The 20,692-nt window shown below is 42.2% G+C and overlaps 1 protein-coding gene across 1 annotated transcript in view; it reads right to left on the bottom strand.

Moving 5' to 3' along the window:
• Window positions 1-20,692, bottom strand: part of PTPRJ (protein tyrosine phosphatase receptor type J) — a 95,420-nt gene that overhangs the window by 11,491 nt on the left and 63,237 nt on the right. Inside the window, exons 4-17 of the mRNA XM_081205847.1 lie at window positions 18,089-18,355; window positions 16,808-17,068; window positions 15,502-15,768; window positions 13,763-14,029; window positions 11,008-11,274; window positions 9,717-9,983; window positions 9,236-9,499; window positions 7,576-7,839; window positions 6,411-6,539; window positions 5,608-5,809; window positions 5,350-5,465; window positions 3,384-3,474; window positions 1,870-1,911; window positions 170-257 (exon numbers count right to left, since the gene is read on the bottom strand). Coding sequence (XP_081061973.1) covers window positions 170-257; window positions 1,870-1,911; window positions 3,384-3,474; window positions 5,350-5,465; window positions 5,608-5,809; window positions 6,411-6,539; window positions 7,576-7,839; window positions 9,236-9,499; window positions 9,717-9,983; window positions 11,008-11,274; window positions 13,763-14,029; window positions 15,502-15,768; window positions 16,808-17,068; window positions 18,089-18,355 — 2,792 coding nt within the window. The remainder of the gene's footprint in view (window positions 1-169; window positions 258-1,869; window positions 1,912-3,383; window positions 3,475-5,349; window positions 5,466-5,607; window positions 5,810-6,410; window positions 6,540-7,575; window positions 7,840-9,235; window positions 9,500-9,716; window positions 9,984-11,007; window positions 11,275-13,762; window positions 14,030-15,501; window positions 15,769-16,807; window positions 17,069-18,088; window positions 18,356-20,692) is intronic.

The following is a 20,692-nucleotide window of genomic DNA, read 5'->3' as shown; positions in this document are numbered from 1 at the left end:
TGTGTAGGAGGAAGAATGTGTTGTTGTCATTATTTAATTTATTACCTGCCCTTCACCCTAAGGGCCCGGGGTGGGTTACAACACGAGAGCTACGTAGCTGAGCTCTTATGTGGAAGAATGTAAACATTACGACGACAGAGAAAAAGTTGAGAACATTTCAGATGCATACCTCATACTCTTCTGCAAATCCACAGTTTGAGTCAGCTTTCTGTTTCTTAAAATGAGACTCAAAGTCTTCCACTTTAAATAACTTTGATCTAAAAGAAACAAAAAACAACCACCTTGTAGCAGTCGACATTATCTAGGACACACATATTTTGCTAAAAACTCAATTTCCGGAGCAGCTGCCAGGGAGAGGTGGCGGTGCACACATGGTCTCCTGAAGACGGTGGCAGCAGTGCTGGAATGTCCCCAGAGCCACCCAGGCACTTTAAGTTGCCCTGTTACTTTCATAGGGGCAGTACCTGAGATATGCCATCCATTGTTTTGGGCCTAGCACAGACTCTTGACTAGAAAAGGGTCATAGCCCAGTAGGGACTACAGGTTTTATTTCAGGAATAGCTGGTGTGGAGGGGTGGCTGGGTTTACACCCGGCCTCCTGACATCAGCGTTGCTGCCACTTACTAAGAAGAAGGAGGGGGGAAGGTGTGGTGCTGGGGAGGTCAGCATTGTGCAGGTACCCCAGCAGAGTCAGTCCAACACACCTGTAAACCTTGAAGCTGCCTCCAACCTCTTTTCCCTGGTAAGTGGCAGTCATGCTGCCACCAGGAGGCCAAGGTACAAGCTGCCACCTTTCCCCGCTGACTGCTCTCGTCTTATTTGTGCCATGAATTTTCACAGGCAGCAATCTGGCCCCTACACCAAGGGCATGCTGGAGTCCAACAAGGTGAGAATTAGGGACAACAGAAACTGAGAAATTCCAAATCCATATTTTGACAGCTGAAGTGCTGAGTGTACACAACATAACACGTTTGCTTAGGAAATAAAGCACTAAGCATTCTCTGAGAAGCTGAACAGAAATAAAGCATAATCAAATGAGAGGCATGAATTCAAGCACTATTTCTATTATTCATCTAGAGTATAGTAAATTATTTGCTTACTTTCTCGGTCTGCAGAGGAAGATGGAAAGGAAGAGAGAAAAATTGCACACATTAGTTACAGCCTTTATTAACTGAGCAGAACAATTTTATACATAATACTTGGAATCTAGTATTATATAAACTACAAATTCCCTGCTGTGATACAAGAATGCCCAATTAAATTTTGGAGCAAAAACATAGCTTTAAAAATTGATCTTCTTTATAGTCTAAGCTATGCTCCTGCCATTTCCAATTATTTAGTTCCATCTATTTCTCCTGACTCCTCACATAAATTGCTTCATCCGGAAGGATAAGAAAAAGCAACCCAGTAGTTACTACACATAGCTTGGGGGTACTCCTGGATCCTTTGCTGTTGCTTGAGGCTCAGATGGCCTTGGAGTGCCTTCCATCAGCTTGGGCTGGTGGCCCAGCTGTGCCCCTACCTGGGCAGGTATAACCCTACTCCCCTGTGCACACACAATGCACAATCTATCTTAGAGCCATAGAAACTAGGTTGAATTTAATACTGGTGAAACAGGGCACCCCACACCTAACCACCAAGGAAGAAAGACCTTTGCCTGTTATTTAGTATTTTTACACAGGCATTCTGACACATTATTACACCAATTAATCATAACATAGAGTTTTATAACATAGGTTATTAGGACCTCAATGACCCCAAATACTTTTAAAGCCCTCCAAGTATTATCTCTCCCACCACTTTAAAACAAAGCCAATTTTGATTGATCCTCAGTATATTCTAAAGAGAAGATAGTAATAGTCAACTCACTCTAATTGGGTAAATGGCACCTGGTTGTTTTTTCCACCTTTCCTGTAGAATTGTAGATTTTGAAAAAGGGTTAGTTGCATTTTTCACTCTTGGAAAAACTGAAATAAAAAATACAAAGCTTTCCGCAACTACTGGTTTGGCTAAATGCCAACATCAGGCCACAAACTATGCCTTCCATTAAGCAACAAATATAGGATTGGAAAGTACTGGGGTCCATGTGACCCAACCCATTTGCCACAAGGCACAGCTTTCCCCAAAGATGAACTCACACACTGCAGACGGGGGGGGGGGGAGGAAGGGGGTGTGGTGGGTGTGGGCCGCCCCGGGTGTCACCACTGAAGGGGGTGACAAAATGCCAGGCGGCACTCACCGTGGGGCCTGCAGCGTGCCCAAGCCATATGTCTCTCCTGGGAGAGATGCAGTAGCTTGGGTGCCCATAGGCTCCACATTGCCCAAGAGTTCCACCCACTGCCTCCTCCCCAGCTGTAGGGTGGCTGGAGTGGGAGGAGGCAGGCGGACTCTGGAGGCCCCATGGTGTGCTCCACCCCTATGGGCGGCTCACCCCGCCCCTGGGTGCACCGCCCCAGGCACTCGAGCGGCTTCCTCCGAGGCTGATTGCAGATTACACAGCATTCTATGAAGAACAGTCTACAGAGCAACAGATCCAGAGCCTTTAAGGAAGTAAACCATCCAAGCTGCACATGAAGACCAAAAAGAAACCACTACCCAGGGTCACAAGCCCAGTCTCATCAGGGAGGAATTTCTTCTAGACCAACTTTATGGCAATCAGGTACTGAGAGTGAACAAAATCCACCCACAGAGCCTTCCCAAGAGAAAAAAAATAGTATCAGCAGGGCATGACTTCTGATAAAATGTCAACTCCCTTCAAGAGCACTGTATCAGGTGGGTTTCCCTGGAATAGTCAGCTGTGGCCATGGGGAACTCAGAGAATAAAGACTAAGAAAAGAGGTAAAGCGACTTTAATTATTTTTAAAGACCAACCTTTGCTGACCTATCAAGTCACAGTTTGGCAGGACTTTCTGTATTTGGACTAAGCTGGTTCATTAAGGAGAACCTATTTCTTACCTGCAGAGTTATTACACCCTGGTAAAAAATAATTAAGGCTCCTGGCCTTCCTAAGACAGACAGCCTGAAAATGGTTTGAATGCATGGTAGAAACAGAGCCCAAGCATTCCAAATACGTGAAAGAGAAGCAGCGGAGACCTGCATCATGAAGTGTTATGCACAACTACATCCTTGTAAAGAATTACTGTATGCAGTAGAAGAAGAAGAAGAGTTTGGATTTGATATCCCGCCTTTCACTCCCCTTCAGGAGTCTCAAAGCGGCTAACATTCTCCTTTCCCTTCCTCCCCCACAACAAACACTCTGTGAGGTGAGTGGGGCTGAGAGACTTCAGCGAAGTGTGACTGGCCCAAGGTCACCCAGCAGCTGCATGTGGAGGAGCGGAGACACGAACCCGGTTTCCCAGATTACGTGACTACCGCTAATATACCTTCTCTTCTTCCAGAAGATGAAAAAACCAATCCCTGCAGCAATAACAGCAGCAGCCAGAATGCATCCAACAACAGCTCCTGTGATGACATCTGTAAAAGAAACAAACAATTTTAACTCCTTTACAAGTCATAACGGCAAGGGGAAAAAACAACAACCACAAGGTTTTAACAAGGGCCCTCTCAGCAAGTATACTCTCAGCAATCACTAGCTTTTGTTGCCCTAGCAAGGCAGAGGCTCACAGTTTCTATTCAGCACTGAGATTTTATTGGGTAAAATTATTGGGAAGGGTAACGATTCAGTAAGATATTTGAATCTCCCATTATCCAAACAAGCTAAAATGAGCAGACATTGCTAGCTGAACTCTCAGGAAGCAAAGGGTCGTTCAGTGCAATTCAGTGGTGTCTCAACAAATCAGAGTTTAGGTCTGACCCCTGTTACACGCATCAGACCTGGTTCACTTGACATAGTAAGCCAACTGTGTGGGCTCCCAGAGAGGAGCTTGCAGCTGCTTTGCTCCTTCCTCAGTCCTTTTAACTGCGGTGCTGCACTGAGCTCAGCCAAGGCAGGATAGCTCAGCCTGTAAAAGCATGAGACTCTTAACCTCAGGGTCGTGGGTTCAAGCCCCGTGTTGGGCAAAAGATTTCTGCATTGCAGGGGGTTGGACTAGATGACCCTCATGATCCCTTCCAACTCCACAATTCTATTATTCTGAGGTTCTTCTTACTGTGTCCTCTTAACCAGGGACTTATGGTTAAGGCTTTGCCCCTACTGACCATGAGCTGGCAACTGGAAAATCCCCATAAGGTGAACTGGAGCCTGCTCTACGGCACATCTGACTCAACTACAAGCCACAAAGCAGATGAAGGTCTCAAGAGCAAAGAAAATCCAATAGCTAGTACTAGGACCTTATGCCCAACCCTGTGTGTAGTTCACACAAGACATCAGATGGTAAGGGAGGTCAGGCTGTTAGATACATGCAGGATTCCATGTTTAAGTGGGATTCACAAGAAAAAAATGGTACACTGTGGGATTTTTCTGTTCAGTATTCTGCGACACTCCATTCTCTCCCCCTTTTTCCTCCCAGCGCTCCACTGCAGTCCCAATAGTACATTTGAATTCTACAGTTGCCAAGCATACTTGGTCCTCACTGTGGGGTTTGCATTTCTAAATTTTATTTTATTCTACAAACCTTGGAGTTCTGCTACTACTAATTTTAATAAACCTACCATATAATATTGATGCCTGTCTTCTTGGGTACTGAGTCTAGTTCCCAATCTCTTGGTCACTTGCTACTCAGTAAGTGTTTAACCTGAGACTCTGGAAGCAGAGGGTCTGGCCTTTAGCTTTTGCTTCCCTAGAATTTTAGGGGTGCCCAGTAATGTCTGGGAATTCCAGGTTGTTTGGACTAAAGGAGTGGTGGCAACGTACTACCCCACAGGGTTGGTTTTATATACTCTGCTCATTAGACACGATCTGAAACACAAAGGTCTAAGGCTACGCTTTGGCAAGGAGGGGAACAGAACTGGGTTCTCCTTTGGGGAAGGTTCTCAGGCAGGGTGGAAGGAGAAAGAACTTGCCCATGTGAAGACCACCGGTGGAAAGCCTTACACACAGGGTTCTTAATTGTAAACTATATGCTGATCTCCGTAAGCAATTTCTAGATCAACTCTGTATCCCCAAATGGAAACCAGAGATGGAGATCATACATTTTCTATTACTGGGGAATGATCAGGAGCTCACCAAGTTAGTGGCTAAATATATCTATTTGTTTTTTGTTGTTGTCGAAATACACTGCAGACATCTGATCTCCCTGGAGACCTAGAGATGTGACGATAGACTGCTCTGCCTCCTTCCTTTTAGCAAATGTTTTTTGCCACTGGGGAAGTGGTAATTGTGTATTGATTTGTTTTGTATGTTTGGATGTGATGCCAATAAAAGGTTTGATGATGATGAAATAAATGTACCTGGATCTTGAGGTAAGAGAACAGCATTTGAAATTTTTGAAAATGAGACATAACTCTCCTTTTCGTCAATGGTGTCATTCAAATAGTCAATGCGAGTAAAACCAGCAACATATACCCTAATGCAAGGCAGAGGAGGAAAAAAAATGGGATTTGAAATCAGAGTTTGATTTTTAAAGAAAAAGTGTGTGTTACTCATTTATTATGTTTTAGTCATCAACACGACTCAGGGAAATGGAGTTAGAAATAGAATTAAAATACCTGTATGAATTAAGTGGGATTAACTTCCCACTGACATAACCATGTGTTACGGATCCGTCTCCTATTTCAATAGTATGCTGTTCACTGTTGGAGGGGGAAGAGGAACGCATTTGCTCATCTTTGACATATGCAACGTAAGCATCTGCTCCCCGTTTCATGAAATCATCATAGGTATATTTCAAGGCCTCTGCAGAGACTACATCTGTATGGGGGTAAAAATGAGAATACACCATCAGGTACCGTAATTATCAAGAAAATATAAAATGATAGATTTTTAGATACTCATAGAGTTCAATAGCAGTAAAATATCCAACAGCTACTTCAATATTGTCCAAAATCAAAATATTAAGTTAAAAAAAGAAGTAAACCCATAAATTACATGGGGGTTACATTCTGGGGATTGAGCCTAAAGCCAAAATCGTGTATAGTCAAAACACATTGCGTTCAAGTTCCTATCTTGGTTGATATAATAGCTTTGATCAATACCATGCTGACAGGTGCTCTATAGCAATATAAACATGAAACAAAGTGGGATACAAAACTTGGTTTTGCTGAGGAATCAATACAATCTTGATTGCACCCAAAAAATGTTGACATTTCCTTCACCGTTGCCAGAAACAATCAGATCTAATCATTGCAATACTGCAGGTATCAAATCTAAATGCAGTCTCAGAATTTTACTTCTACTACTTTTTTAAAAACAAAAGAGAAAGTATAGAACAGAGCTTCTTACATAAAGTCAGATTTTTTTAAAATAAATGATAAAATGGCTGTACTGGCCATGCATTTTGTTTTTGTTTTACCTTTTCGTGTGACGATTACTGCATATGCTACTAAAGGTCCATGGCTTGCATTAAAGCTACTGAACCGAACTGTCAAGGAGTTGTGAGTGGTTCCCACAATGGCAGGGGCTGTAAGTGGAGATGGAGGGTCTGGAAAGCAAATATTTATTAACTGAAAACATTTATAAACTGTTTAATATTTTAAAAGTCTCAAAGCAGTGTACAACATAAAACCAGTAAACAGAAAATATAAAATCAAAAATACAACGTAAAACCTGTAAACCACTAGTATAAAGCATATAAAAACAAATAAAACAAAAATGGAATGTAGGGGAAACAATTTTTGTATATCAAATCTCTTTCTGCAGCACTACAAAGGAACACAATGGCCTGTTTGCAAAGAATAGCCTAGTTCTTGATTATCTGTATAGCACATTAGCTATGTTGCGATTTGTTGAAATGATTTCTGTACTCTACAACTCTTAAAAGTGCAAGTTACCACCTGGAGTCACCCACTTCATTCAGAAGCTCCAAATGCCACTACACATTGCAACTGCATCATGCATGAAGCCACCACATGGATGTTCCTTGCAGTGGTTTACATACATGGCAAACAACAAAGGATCAAGCAGCAAACGTTGTTGTGAAAGCTTTAAGGCCCTCTATTCCAAGTCAAACTGTAAGAGATTTTTCTTGGTGGCTGCCCCACAACTGTGCAACTTCCTTTGCATGGAGCTTCACAAAAGCTTAATATTTTCTGAAAGCACTGTAAGATGTTCCTATTTGGACTGGCATCTTCTATGCTGTATATACTAATGGTATTCTGTTTTATTTTAGTTTTAGTTTTGGTATCCCCCCCCCCCCACAGACACAATTGCAATAAAAACAAGGGACAAAAGGGTTAAAGATAATAAGATATGAACTCTCCAGCTGTGAGGTTTTCCTTTAGCAACAAAATGGAAAGACTCTTTTTCTCAAATAAGTGGTCATAAAACTATTTCTAAACTTTTAAACAACCACACACCCATGTCTATCTCTGTTGACGAACACACACCTTTTCACTGGGCCTAAAATTTGCGATGTGATATAATTATTTTATGTAATGCCAATAGCTATCTAGTTCAGAAACCCATTTCCATTATGCATTCCTTGCCAACAACCCCAGACAAAGCAACTATATGCTTACCGCCAATACTTGTGGGACATATTTTTTCCTGAGGATGACTATCTTTCCCACACGAATGTGTGACAATTCTAACAGTGTAGTTGGTATAGTAGTTCAAATCTGTTACTGTGGTATGGTTTTCCAATATATTTTTACTGCCCCAAGTACTATTTAAGACGTCAACTCCAAAGTCAGCAAACCTCCCCTTTGGATTAGACCAGTTTAGAATCAATTGTGGCTGCTTGGCGACTTGCATGCAGTTCAACACCTCCACTCTTGCGGCATCTACAACAAAGAAAGCAGGCTAGTCACACAGGGCATTTAATAAACACACACAACACTTGAATGTAAAAGGCAGCAGGGCAGAACAGAACCAAATCTCTTAATTCCTCCTACTAGGTTTGTTCCCTATTTTGTCTCTTTACAATACAGTGGTCCCATTGTTCTCAAATGGAATCCGTTCCGGAAGTCTGTTCAACTTCTGAAACGTTCGAAAACCAAAGCGTGGCTTCCGATTGGCTGCAGAAGCTTCCTGCACTCAAGCGGAAGCTGCATCAGACGTTTGGCTTCCAAAAAACACTTGAAAACCAGAACACTTACTTCCGGGTTTTCAGCGTTTGGAAGCCAATTTGTTCGTCAACTGAGCCGTTCGAGAACCAAGGTTCCACTGTATGCATTTCAGTTTGTTCATAATAGGACACAAGACACACCACAACAAGGAGGGCACAAGGAGAAATGGCATATCAAATTTGGATCATGTATAACAGGCATGTCCAACTCCCAAGAGACTGCAATCTACTCCCGCTATAAAAATAGGGCCAGTGATCTACGACTGACCAAAGTTGTTGAGCTTTTGTTTTGGGGAGGAGGGGCGATCGACCAGGGGCACCCCACAATCGACTGGTAGATCACAATTGACCTGCTGGACATGCCTAATATATAACATTCATCTGGCCAGGAGAAAATGTGTTAGACAAAAAAAGGGGGCTGGTCTTGCAATTAACTGCTGCATAAGAGCTAACAGAAGGCATTGCGTGGGGCTTCTGTGCAAGACCACACGGCAAGAGACTGCATACACCTTGTGCAAACGGAAGCACAAGGATTGCAGTTCTTGTATCTTATGCAAGAGATAAAACACTCAATTAGAAAAGGCCTTTTTGCACACCAAAGAGGTTTTTCTGTTTGCATCAAATCCTTTATTTATCACCAGGAACTGAAAAGAAGATTAATTGTTTCAAACACTGCCTCTAACAGAGCAGTCCTAACTATGTCTTTTCAGACGCAATTCTTGTTAAATTCAACGGAACTTGCTGCTAAGTAAGCAGGGTTAGTGTTGGAATCTAAGAATGGTTATTCTTAGTTTGCATATACAGGTGGACGTATTTTCTTAAAGCATTCTTCACTCCATAGTCTGGCTGGATGTCACCAAATGCTGTTGACATGAAGTGGGGATATTTTTTCCTTTGTTCATTTGCCTTGTACACATACCCAGGGGACAGAGAAGCAAAATAAGTAAGATTTAAAATATGGTAGCCTAATAAAACACCTTTCCTCAAAAAAGACATGAAGTCTGCTCTGCTTTTGTTTGCTTCACCCCCTGTCCCATTTCTGCAGACATCACCTTATCTGCTTAAACATATAAAGGAGAAGATTCTGCCCTTCTGCCATTTAACAGACTTACCTGTACAGTTATTTATGCTGCCTGGTCTCCCTTCAGTTTGATTATACCCTGCTACTGAATAAATGCTGAATGTATAATTGGTCCCAGGAGTTAGCTCTGAAATTTCAGCACTTGTAGTTGGGAATATCTTGTCCTCGGTGGCTTCACCACCAATCTGTATCCTGTAGGTGTACTCTGAAGAAGCTGCATCAAGATTTTCCCATGTTAAGTTGACCGTTGTTATACTGACATCTGTAACTCTGATGCTGGTGACTGAGCTAGGAGCTGTCAAGGGGGAAAAAGGCTTTAAAATATATATATATAAGCTGAACTGTGTTCCAAATTAGCATCATAACCTCCAAAAGATTTTCCTTTGTTATTATAAGGCGTATACACACACACACACACACACTAAATTATTCAACTCTCTCATGGAAACGTATTTTTAATACTTATTGTTAGCACTGTAAGGAACACTTTCAATTGCTTTTTAGCTACTTACCTGTGTACCTGTGTGTGGTTTGTGGGTCCCCTTTGGTGAGGTTGTCTGCTGCTTGTGGAAATACACTAAAGCGATAGAGGGTGCCTGGTAAAAGTCTTAGAATGGTAACGTTCTTGTATCGTGATGTCACATTCATTTCCACTTGGTTTTGTTGATACAATACTATGTAAGTGTACCCTGAAGAAGCAGCATCGTTGTCTTCCCATCTTAAGGTTACGTTCATTGTGTCAATATCAACAACATCGAAGCCAGAGACAGGACTGGGCTCTATATGGGGGAAATGCAAAAGGAAAGTGAGATCTGAACCATGGGAGGGACAAATAAAGGTAAGTACGCTGCCTGAAATCCAGCTGTGCTGTCCTGCTTGCGCAACAGGCCACCCTCTCCTCCCTCCTAAAGCTTTCTATACACTCTCAATCACTTCTGGAGGTTTGGGGGAATCTTTGCAGCAGATCGGAGGCTTCAGGGGGCATCAGGGAGAAGGGGAAGGGGAAGATCCATTGTGCCTCCTGTACAACCTCACCATATATATACATTTTTCCAGGGGGGGGGAAATGCCTTAAGTGTCCAAGAACACCTTTGTACAGATTCTTCTTAAATTGGGCCAACCTCAAGCTTGTTCTGCTCAAAAAGAAAATGCGAATGTACGTAAAGTACCTAAATGGTATAGCAATGAATATCATTTTGGAAATCGCCCCGTTTTAATTTGCTTACTTATATAAACAGATATATCAGCTTGGTCTTCTTCAGTTTGTTTTTTTAATCAGCTGCTATTGGATATATTTGAATTTGCACCATGTTCCAGATTCCAAGCTACTAATTGCTGCACTGGGGACATCAGAAGCGTCATTCCTGGGAGGACCACTTCCCTTTTATTTGTAATAGGCCTCTAAGGCAAAGGCTAGCCAAAGAGGTGCCCTCCAGAGAATGATGCACTTCAATACCCATTATCCCCACCCCCGATAGCTGGGGGTCATGGGAGTTGGGAGCCCAGCAACCTCAGGAAGACCTGGGCATCTGCAGGAATTTTTGGGGGCGGGGAGTGAGTAAATCATTGAAATGGGAAAGCAAGCTAGCATCTCACAAAAAAACAAGAAGAATACCGCACCTGTAAACAATATGTAACTGTGGAAAATAAATGGTATTTAACATTAAAACTGAATTTAATTGTTTAGACACGTGCATGTCTACCACCATTTTGTCAGCTTCTGATCAAGCACATATTGTGAATATACCTTTATGGTACAGAAATGCAGAGACTGGGAATCTCCACCTGTTGTAATTTACTTACTGGTATAAACACTTGTAGCATTTGGTTCTCCTTCAATTGTACCATTATCAACTCGAGGGAATATTGTGAATGTATACAATGTTCCAGGTTCCAAGTTCCCAATTTCTGCACTGGTGGTGTTGGAAGTTTTATCCCTGGGAGGATCAGTTCCTTCTATTAGTATCCGATAAGTGTAGTTAGATGCATTTGGATCGCTATTGTTCCACTTCAAAGTTACTGTTGAATTACTGCGGTTTTCAAGGCTGATGTCAAAAACTGGGCTGGGTTCTGTTCAAGAAAGAAGAAAAGGGATCTAGCTGTGTCAATAACATAAAGTTGCATCACAATATTAAAATAGTGATATTAGAAGTTCCTTGAGAAATGTAAACGGTGACTACAATATGATTGGCTACCATTTTGTTAGAGTACGGTATAAAACAAAAAATGAAGGATAGGCAGAGGCAGCTAATGTAGAGATCACACATTCTGCAGTAGATCATCACTTGTCAGAGGAACGTACTTCAGAATCAACTTAAAAATAGTAATTCTGGAGGACTTCCGGGTTGGCGCGACCTGGAAATGGCGGATTCCCTCCGAGCTGCGGAGGGAATCGGCTCTACCAAGGACGGGTCTTTGCCGCGCCGGCGACGCGGGGACCCTTAAAAACCGCAGGTGCGGAAGCCTGCGGACTGAAGACTCGGCGGGTGCCTTAAGCGCCCCCCCGATCCACGAAGAGCCTTTTTAAAGGCTGCGGAGAGGATACGGAGGGTGGCGTGGCACTGAGAGTCGATCGCTACCTCGGTGGAGCGAAGCCGCGAGCCATGACCGGAGAGCGCTGACTTTCTTCCTTGAAATTTGGACTGAAAGAAAACCCGTGAGTGAGACGGAATTGGATTCTAAAAATACTACCCTGAATTGGAGACGACCGGGGGGTGTGCTAAAAGGAAGTCCGCACCCCCCCCCCTGCAGACCATCTAAGCAACGACATAAGAGCTAAGCTGGAGAGCCTACCCTGGGAGGGGTGAGTTAAAAAGGACACTAACTTCCAAGATTTAGCTAAAGCAAATTCTGAGCTGGAGAGTGGAGCTTTGGAAGCCTTCTTTTTGTTTTAAACAACCCCCCTCCCGGGCCCGGGAGAGTCCTGTTTCTGTGCCTGTGTAAGAGCTGCGGAGTTTGACAGCTGTCAAAGCTGTCAAACGGGCAGTTTAGAGTGGAAAAGTTGCTATTTAAGATCCCTCTGGACTATGATGAGTTACAATTGATTTAAAATTGTTGGAAACAAAGTAACAATAACAAGTTAAAGATTGTTGGAGAAAAGACTAATAAGTAACCAGATTCCCCCTAGGGGGAACTCTGTGAAATTACAATGGCTACAATGGCTGTGGATGGAAAGTTACTAGTGGAAATCGAAAGGATGTTTCAACTGGTGGGAATTCTACAAGAGCAGAGTTTGGCAATGAATAAACAACTTTTGACCTTGACTTCTGGAACAGGCAACTCTGCTGTTTGTATTGAGGACTTGAATGAGAAAGAATCCACAGCTGAATGGGAAATGATATCTAAAGAGGCCCAAGAGACTAAACAAGAAAAAGAGAAAGTAAAGCTGGGAAGTAATAACCAAAAGCCGACATTTGTGGAATACAGACAAGGAGATTATTGGAACACATTCACCGCAAGTCTGCGAAAGATGCAGAAGATGAAGGAGGAGGCCCCGGGAGTCTATGGAATACAGGAATTTAAAACAAAGAAATATGATTGGGGCCTTCATTCTGACTTTGACTCTAAAGACGCAGGATTTGTGGAAATTTTCCAGCAGTTGCTTTCAAATCTCCTTGTGGGAAGAGAATCGATGGTGAAAGAGCTTTTTCCAGACTTGACGACTGATACAAAGGACTACCAACAAGACCGGCGGAGAGGGACTGAAAGAGACATGAAAGCCTCGGACGTGAGGAACCCAGGCTAAGAACTGTTATTTTGGATTTGTATTGGGAAGGGACAAAAACCGGGGATGGGAGGGAGGGAAGAAGAGAATCTTAAAAACACTCAAGACTTTTAGGTTTGGTTAATATGACTTTTAACTAAGACAAAATGAGAAATCGATGGAAGAGAACTTGAGTCCAACTTAGGAAAATCTATATTTCTTTATAAAAGAGGTAATAAGATGAATAAGATGGCTAAGAGGAGAAATACCAATTTGCTGACACAATTTTGGGAATTGGGATGCACGAGGGGGGGTGGGGGGAAGTCAGGGAACAGGGTTAGGAAATTAAGATTTTCTGAATTTATACATGTTTGTGTCTTCTGTTATTTTCGTGTGTGTTTTGTCTTTATAAAAGTTGAAAAACCAATAAAAAAATTTTTTTAAAAAAAAATAAAAATAGTAATTCTGCTTTCCTGGTATAAGAGACTTAAGGCATGCAATTTCTTTTTTTTTTACCACAATGACAACAACCAGCATCTTTAGCGTGCGTTAACTATGCAGATGTATTAGCATAACCACCAATAGCCAGGAAACTACAAGGGCAATCATATAATACCTACTCTGCTCAAGTACGTGTCATGAATATATAGAATTACCCTTAAGAGAAATCTTAAAACATACTTGTATCTACAGTTACGTTATTTGAGATTCCTTCAGTTTTTCCATTATCTACTGTCTACCTCAATCTTGTCATCTCCTGCTTGAGTAAACAGTTTGAATGTACAGAATGCATCTTTATGGTAAAGAAATCTAGCAATTTGAAATGTTTACTAAGTTGTATGAACTTGGACGTACTTGTATAAACACTTGTAGCATTTGGTTCTCCTTCAACTGTACCATTATTGACTTGTGGGAATATTGTGAATGTGTACAATGTTCCAGGTTCCAAGTCCCCAATTTCTGCACTGGTGGTGTTATAAGTTTTATCCCTGGGAGGATCAGTTCCTTCTATTAGTATCCGATAAGTGTAGTTAGATGCATTTGGATCGCTATTTTTCCACTTCAAAGTTATCGTTGAACTACTGCGGTTTTCAAGACTGATATCAAAAACTGGGTTGGGCTCTGTTTAAAAAAGAAGAAAAGGATTTTAGCTATGCAAGCGAAGGGAAATATTATGACACTGTTAGATGTGCCAGAGATCTCTTGAACAGGTATAGAGTTTAATTATAATGTAGTAAGCTAATGTTTTGTTGGAATATTAACATTTACATTATTAAAAACAAATACAGAAGGACAGTTTTACTTTTAAGGTACAAAATTTTTAGACGTTCATTTCATAGAATCATAGAGTTGGAAGAGACCACAAGGGCCATCGAGTCCAACCCCCTGCCAATACAGACTTTTGCTATATCACCACCTCTGCTTTACTTGCTAACTAGAGAACTGTACTACAATCAACTCTAGGATTCTAAAATTCAGTTTAAAATATTAAAATAACATGATAATCACGTTCTTAATACTTGCAAACAATCTTCTAGCAACTGCTGCAAGCACATATTGAATAACACAAAAGGGGCCCTTCCTTCTGCATTGCAGCTTCTCAGGTGTGGGCTACTGTGGTGGTGATTAGAGGCGGGGACCTCTAGGCCCGTCGAGTAGAGTTGGTAATATTGTGAGAGGTTCCACAAAACCTTACGAAATCCCATTTCCCGAGCATTTCCACTCGGACTGAGCCAGACAGGCAACACTTTTGAGTTAGGTGATGCAGCAGGGAAAAGTGAACTCTTGGGTCTCCACGTTTTGTCACTGGGTGCCTCCTTTGACTTGGGGCAGGCACAGGCAATTGGACACTGAAGCACAGGAAAGAGGGTCCCTCTTCCCATACCATCACAACAACATACAAAGGTCAGGCCAGTGACCCATCAAGTCCAACATCCTGTTCTCATGGTGGCCAATCAGATGCCCATGGGGAGCCCCAAAAGGAGGACCTCAGAGCAAGAGCACTCTCTTCCAGAAACTGGTATTCAGAAGTATTACTGCGTCCAACTATGGAGGCAGAGAGCATAGCCATCTTGGTTAGTAGCCTTATGCTCCATGAACCGGTCCACTTCATTATGGAGAGTTCTGGTTGATATGCCAGTCCAGTTGTCGGTGTGAGCTAAAGGCCTTTGACATCTTCCTGTCCCGTCCCCCTTTCACTTCTTGCATTGTCTTTGCTTCTGCATTTGGGCAGCAGTTCCTTTTGTGATTGGGTAGACATTGGGCCCTTCCCTCCTGTGGGAAAGGATGAATCCTCAATTATATACTGGGGCATGTCTCTGGATGGGGCTTTGGCCAGGAAGGGGACTGGCCAAGGAAAAATATATTTAGTCTAGCAAAATAATAGGGAAAGGCTATGTTGCGGCTGGCGTTCCTCTTTACGTCTTTATGGTACAGAAACAGGCAGTCTGAAATGTTTACTTACTTGTATGAACTTGGACTTACTTGTATAAACACTTGTAGCATTTGGTTCTGATCAAGCACATACTATGAATACACCTTTATGGTACAGAAATGCAGAGACTGGGAATCTCCACCTGTTGTAATTTACTTACTGGTATAAACACTTGTAGCATTTGGTTCTCCTTCAATTGTACCATTATCAACTCGAGGGAATATTGTGAATGTGTACAATGTTCCAGGTTCCAAGTCCCCAATTACTACACTGGTGGTGTCAGAAGTTTCTTTCCTGGGAGGATCAGTTCCTTCTATTAGTATCCGATAAGTGTAGTTGGAAGCATTTGGGTCGCTGTTTTTCCACTTCAAAGTTATTGTTGAACTACTGTGGTTTTCAAGACTGATATCAAAAACTGGGCTGGGCTCTGTTAAAAAAGGGAAAGGGTTTTAGCCGCACTGATGAAGGGATTTTTTTTAATTACACAGCTAGATGTTACTGCTAGAAATTTTTCACCCTGATATAGGTTTACTATAATGTAACTAGCCGGCCTTTTTGTGGGTATTTCAATATTTTCACCACAAAAAAATAAAAACGGGAGGGCAGATGCCTAAGTTTTGCTTTCAAACCTGCAAAAATTAAATAAGTCCACTTGCATGTACAGTCATACCTCGTGTTGAAGTAGCTTCTGGTTAAGCATTTTTGGGTTGCGCTCTGCGGCGACCCAGAAGTAACGGAGCGTGTTACTTCTGGGTTTCACTGCTCGTGCATGCGCAGATGCTCAAAATGATGTCACACGCATGCGCAGAAGTGGCGAATCACAACACGTGCAGATGCGTGTTGCGTTCGCTTCGGGATGCGAACGGGGCTCCGGAACGGATCCCGTTCGCATTCAGAGGTACCACTGTACTAATTTAAAACATTTCTATGTTACCTTCTGCATCAAGTCGCAAGACGGCATACTAAAATATGAAAATTGGGGGAAGTTCTTTGGCAGAGTCAGTGCTACCTATAGGCCTTGCATTATCTTCTCCCAGTTAGCTCTCTCACAATATCAAATTTTATTTCACTCCTTCCCACCTCCCCCCAAAACCCCCTCACAGACACTTCCATTCTGTGTCACTACTGCATATTGCTTATGAACTTGGCAAAAGGCCTCTCTCTCCCCCACTCAATAAATTGGAATCAGAATTATTCCCCCATTCTCAACCCCTGTCAATTCTACAACTGAGCATAAATTTCAGAATAAGAATAAAAGAACGTCCCACAATTGCAATTTGGCATCCATTCCATTAAAATGACAAGCATATCGTATTAAACAGCTGCAACTAAGAGTGCAGAAAACTAGTTCCCCAGCATATTACAGGCCTTCTGGCTATAGCTCTGTTTGACTCCATATTGAAGATGCAGGGAATGGACCTTTATGGAGCCCATGGCAGTTAGAAATCATCATAGATCTTTCTTACTTGTATAAACAGTTGTAGTATCTGGTTCTCCTTCAACTGTACCATTATCGACTTGTGAGTATATTCTGAATGTATACAATGTTCCAGGTTCCAGGCCCCCAATTACTGCACTGGTGGTGTTAGAAGATTCATCCCTGGGAGGATCAGTTCCTTCTATTAGTATCCTATAAGTGTAGTTGGAATCATTTGGGTTGTTCCACTTTAAAGTCACTTCTGTGTCACTGAGGTTTTCAACCTGGATGCCAAAAACTGGATTGGGCCCTGTTTAAGGAAGTGTTATCAGATTTAGTATTGCATAAATTCCTACAGCTAATATTTCGTCAAGATTAAACATTCACTTAGGAGGCATCAGCTACTTGTCATATCTGTTTCCACCTTTACTTGCCAAGAACAAACTTGCTGTAGAATCAACTTTAAAAAAAATCAAACTTATTCAGTGCATTAAAAAAAAAAAAGGTAAAGGCCCCCTGACAGTTAAGTCCAGTCGCAAATGACTCTGGGGTTGCGGCGTTCATCTCGCTTTACTGGCTGAGGGAGCCGGCATTTGTCCGCAGACAGTTTTTTCAGATGATGTGGCCAGCATGACTAAGCCACTTCTGGTGAACCAGAGCAGCGCACGGAAACGCCGTTTAACTTCCCGCCGGAGTGGTGCCTATTTATCTACTTGCACTTTGACATGCTTTTGAACTGCTAGGTTGGCAGGAGCAGGGACCGAGCAGCGGGAGCTCACCCCGTTGCGGGGATTTGAACTGCCAACCTTCTGACCGGCAAGCTCTAGGCTCAGTGGTTTAGACCACAGCGCCACCCGTGTCCCTTCAGTGCGTACCCTGGTATAAACTCAGAAAACATTTTTAATAACTGCAGTCTATTTCCCACCTACTTCCTAAAGCATCTTTCATACTTGGAAAGGCATAGCCTTAATGCACATTAGCTGCACAAGGAAGCAAGGTGCAGTGGACTTGCCACTTATGCGATGGTTTGTTTCTGGGGGTCCAAGTGCAAAAAAACCCAAAATCAGGCAAAGCCCGGAACCCCCAGAACTGCCCCCACCCCTGTGCGGTCGAGGGCTGCTTAGTGGGCTCTGTGAAGGTCGCACAAGGGTCCTGAGGTGCTCCAAGAGCCCTCCTGCAACCTTCCCAGAGCCAGGTAAGAGAGGTGGAGGACTATTTTCACCATTGGTGGGTAGCAAACCTGCTCTCCATTTATTTTCCCCCACCCACATAAGATTGCAAATGCATAAGTAAAATGTGAATGTGCATGACATTTCAAACGTTTCCTTACTGGTATAAACAGTTGTATGATTTGGTTCTCCTTCAACTGCACCATTATCAACTTGTGGGAATATCGTGAATGTATACAATGTTCCAGGTTCCAGGCCCCTAATTACTGCATTGGTGGTGTTATAAGTTTCTTTCCTGGGAGGATCAGTTCCTTCTATTAGTATCCGGTAAGTGTAGTTAGATGCATTTGGATCGCGATTGCTCCACTTCAAAGTTACTGTTGAATTACTGCGGTTTTCAAGGCTGATGTCAAAAACTGGGCTGGGTTCTGTTCAAGAAAAAGAAAAAGGGCTTTATCTGCACCACTGAAAGAAAATATCTCCATTTGAGAATGTGCTACCCAAAATCTGTTAAGAGATACAAGGCATTACAATTTGGTTTGCAAAAACTGTGCTCCTTTTGCTCCAGTTATAGATGTTTTGATAAATAACATAAAAATGGAAAGGTACCTGAATTGCACTAAACTTATACTTTTAATTTTAATATGTTCTGGTGAAGAAACAGAGTGAGCATACATGCAATTTAAATTTTAACATTTGTTTTCTGTGTGCTATTGCATCAATCATTTGAAGGCACACTTGAATAAATGTTTGCAGCACTTGGCTCTCCTTCAGTCTTGTTACCATCTGCTTGAGGATATATGTTACAACACCGGTTGAATAATTGGGAATTTACAAGCAGGCGCTTCCTATTCATTAACAATTTATCTATGAATAGAAGGCAACAAAACTGATGGAGATGCAACACCACAAGCTCATGCACTGGTGCCACTCAAGATTTCACTCCTGGGAGGTATATCAGTTGATATGTCCTGCAAACATACCTGGAAGCCACAGGACATTTTTGTTTAAGGTTGAATATTCCGTTCTATCGATCTGTATGAAAACTGCATTCTACTGCACAAAGCTACAAGACTCAGATGAACAATGCTCAGGAAGCTTACCATAACCTGTGGGATTATGTCAAACTACTGTTTTATTTGCAAGAAAGGCAACCAATTCTGAAAATTAAAACAGCCAAATCCAGGCTCTTTCCCAGCTAAGTAATCAGACAGGTAATCAGAAGCAGTTCTTAATACTTGGCATATATTATATACTGGCTAAATCAGGGATAGGAAACTTGGGGCCCTTCAGATGCTGTTGGATTCCAATTCCAACAAGCTCTAGCCAGCACTGCCAATGGCTAGAGATGATGGAGTTGGAGTGCAACAACATCTGGAAGGCAACAGGTTCCCAATCCCTGGCTTAATAAAAACTCTTTAAAGTTAAAAAGAAACAGGAAGTGCAGAAAAAGTCTAACAAGAGTGTGAAGGAAGAGCTGAGCTGCACAAAATTTGACTTAGCATATCCAACGGCTGCTGGACAGATGCTGTGGTTGTGTGTCTAGTGCAGTCTCTGTGGGGACAGCCTGAAGACTGAAGTAGCTGGCCTGATGGAGTACAGCAAGCTTGACAGGTGGGTGGAGTTGTCCAACTGCCAATCAGCTGGTGTCACAGCAGCCTCAGGTGAGCCATTTCTGCCCACACAGTTCAAAATCGACCCATGCGAGGAAAGGCACAAGCTACAAAATGACCAACGATCAGGTGAATGCCACATCTTGGAGGTACCTCAAGATGGATTCATATAGGTCCTCATAATGGGAGAGTCACTCTTCAAAAACAGGCAGCCTTCGTTCTAGACAATTGTAGCAAGGACACCAGAGGAGTTCCTTAAAGGTGAGCAAGTGTATTGAGGTATAAGCCCTCATAAGGGAAAGTCTATAATGTTTGGAAGTTCTTGTCTACAAAGGCTTGGACACAACTGATTTCAAAGATAGTGGCATGTGCTTTAATGGTTGCATTGAAGACATGGCAACCAACTTGTCTGTCCAGAAGAAAAACTGCACATAACATGAAGCAGTCTAGCTGTGTATGCTGAGAAGGGGCTGGTGGTCATTATACATTTGGGTACCAACACTACATTGCAAAATGTGGCAGCAAGGTCCAGAAAGAGAAATGTTGGCTACTCAACCCAAGGGTGAATCCACAGTTTCCAAGCAGTGATTTTAGAAATGCTTCATGTACACAGCAGCTGACCAGGCAAAGCTGTGTAGTCTCAACACACATATAAGACAATTGTGTCAGGAGGAAAAGCTTCGGATTCATACAGTACTGACAAACATTCTGTGGTAAAGGAAATCCCGATCCCATATGTCGGATTTGAAGGACAGCAAAGCTATTCATACATTTTAAATTCTTAACTTTGCTCCTGAGTGTCTTTAAACCAAACCTCTTTTCTGTAGAACTCAATTACTATATTCATCAGTTAATTATTTAAGGCTCTTACTTGGCAGCTCTGGACTTTGTATACTTCCATTACCTCAAAAAGCCTTCAGCGACATTTAAAAAAAAAAAAGTAGCCACATGCAACAGGGAAAGAAAATGAGTGCTCTCTTTGAATTTAAAACCAACTATTTTTATTTAAAGAATATTACTGTTTCAAAGCACTACACAGAACCCCCCTCCCCAAATTTCTAAATGTGGACCAAATGAAGGAGGCTTACAGTTGGACTTATTTGCTTGCATGAACAAACATGACTCAAAAGGAAAACCTGTACAGCTCAGCAG

Source organism: Podarcis bocagei (genome assembly GCF_964188305.1).
Source record: "Podarcis bocagei genome assembly, chromosome: 1".
Taxonomy (NCBI): domain Eukaryota; kingdom Metazoa; phylum Chordata; class Lepidosauria; order Squamata; family Lacertidae; genus Podarcis; species Podarcis bocagei.
Note: the sequence above shows the minus strand (reverse complement) of the source record. Positions and strands in the feature narration are given on the sequence as shown.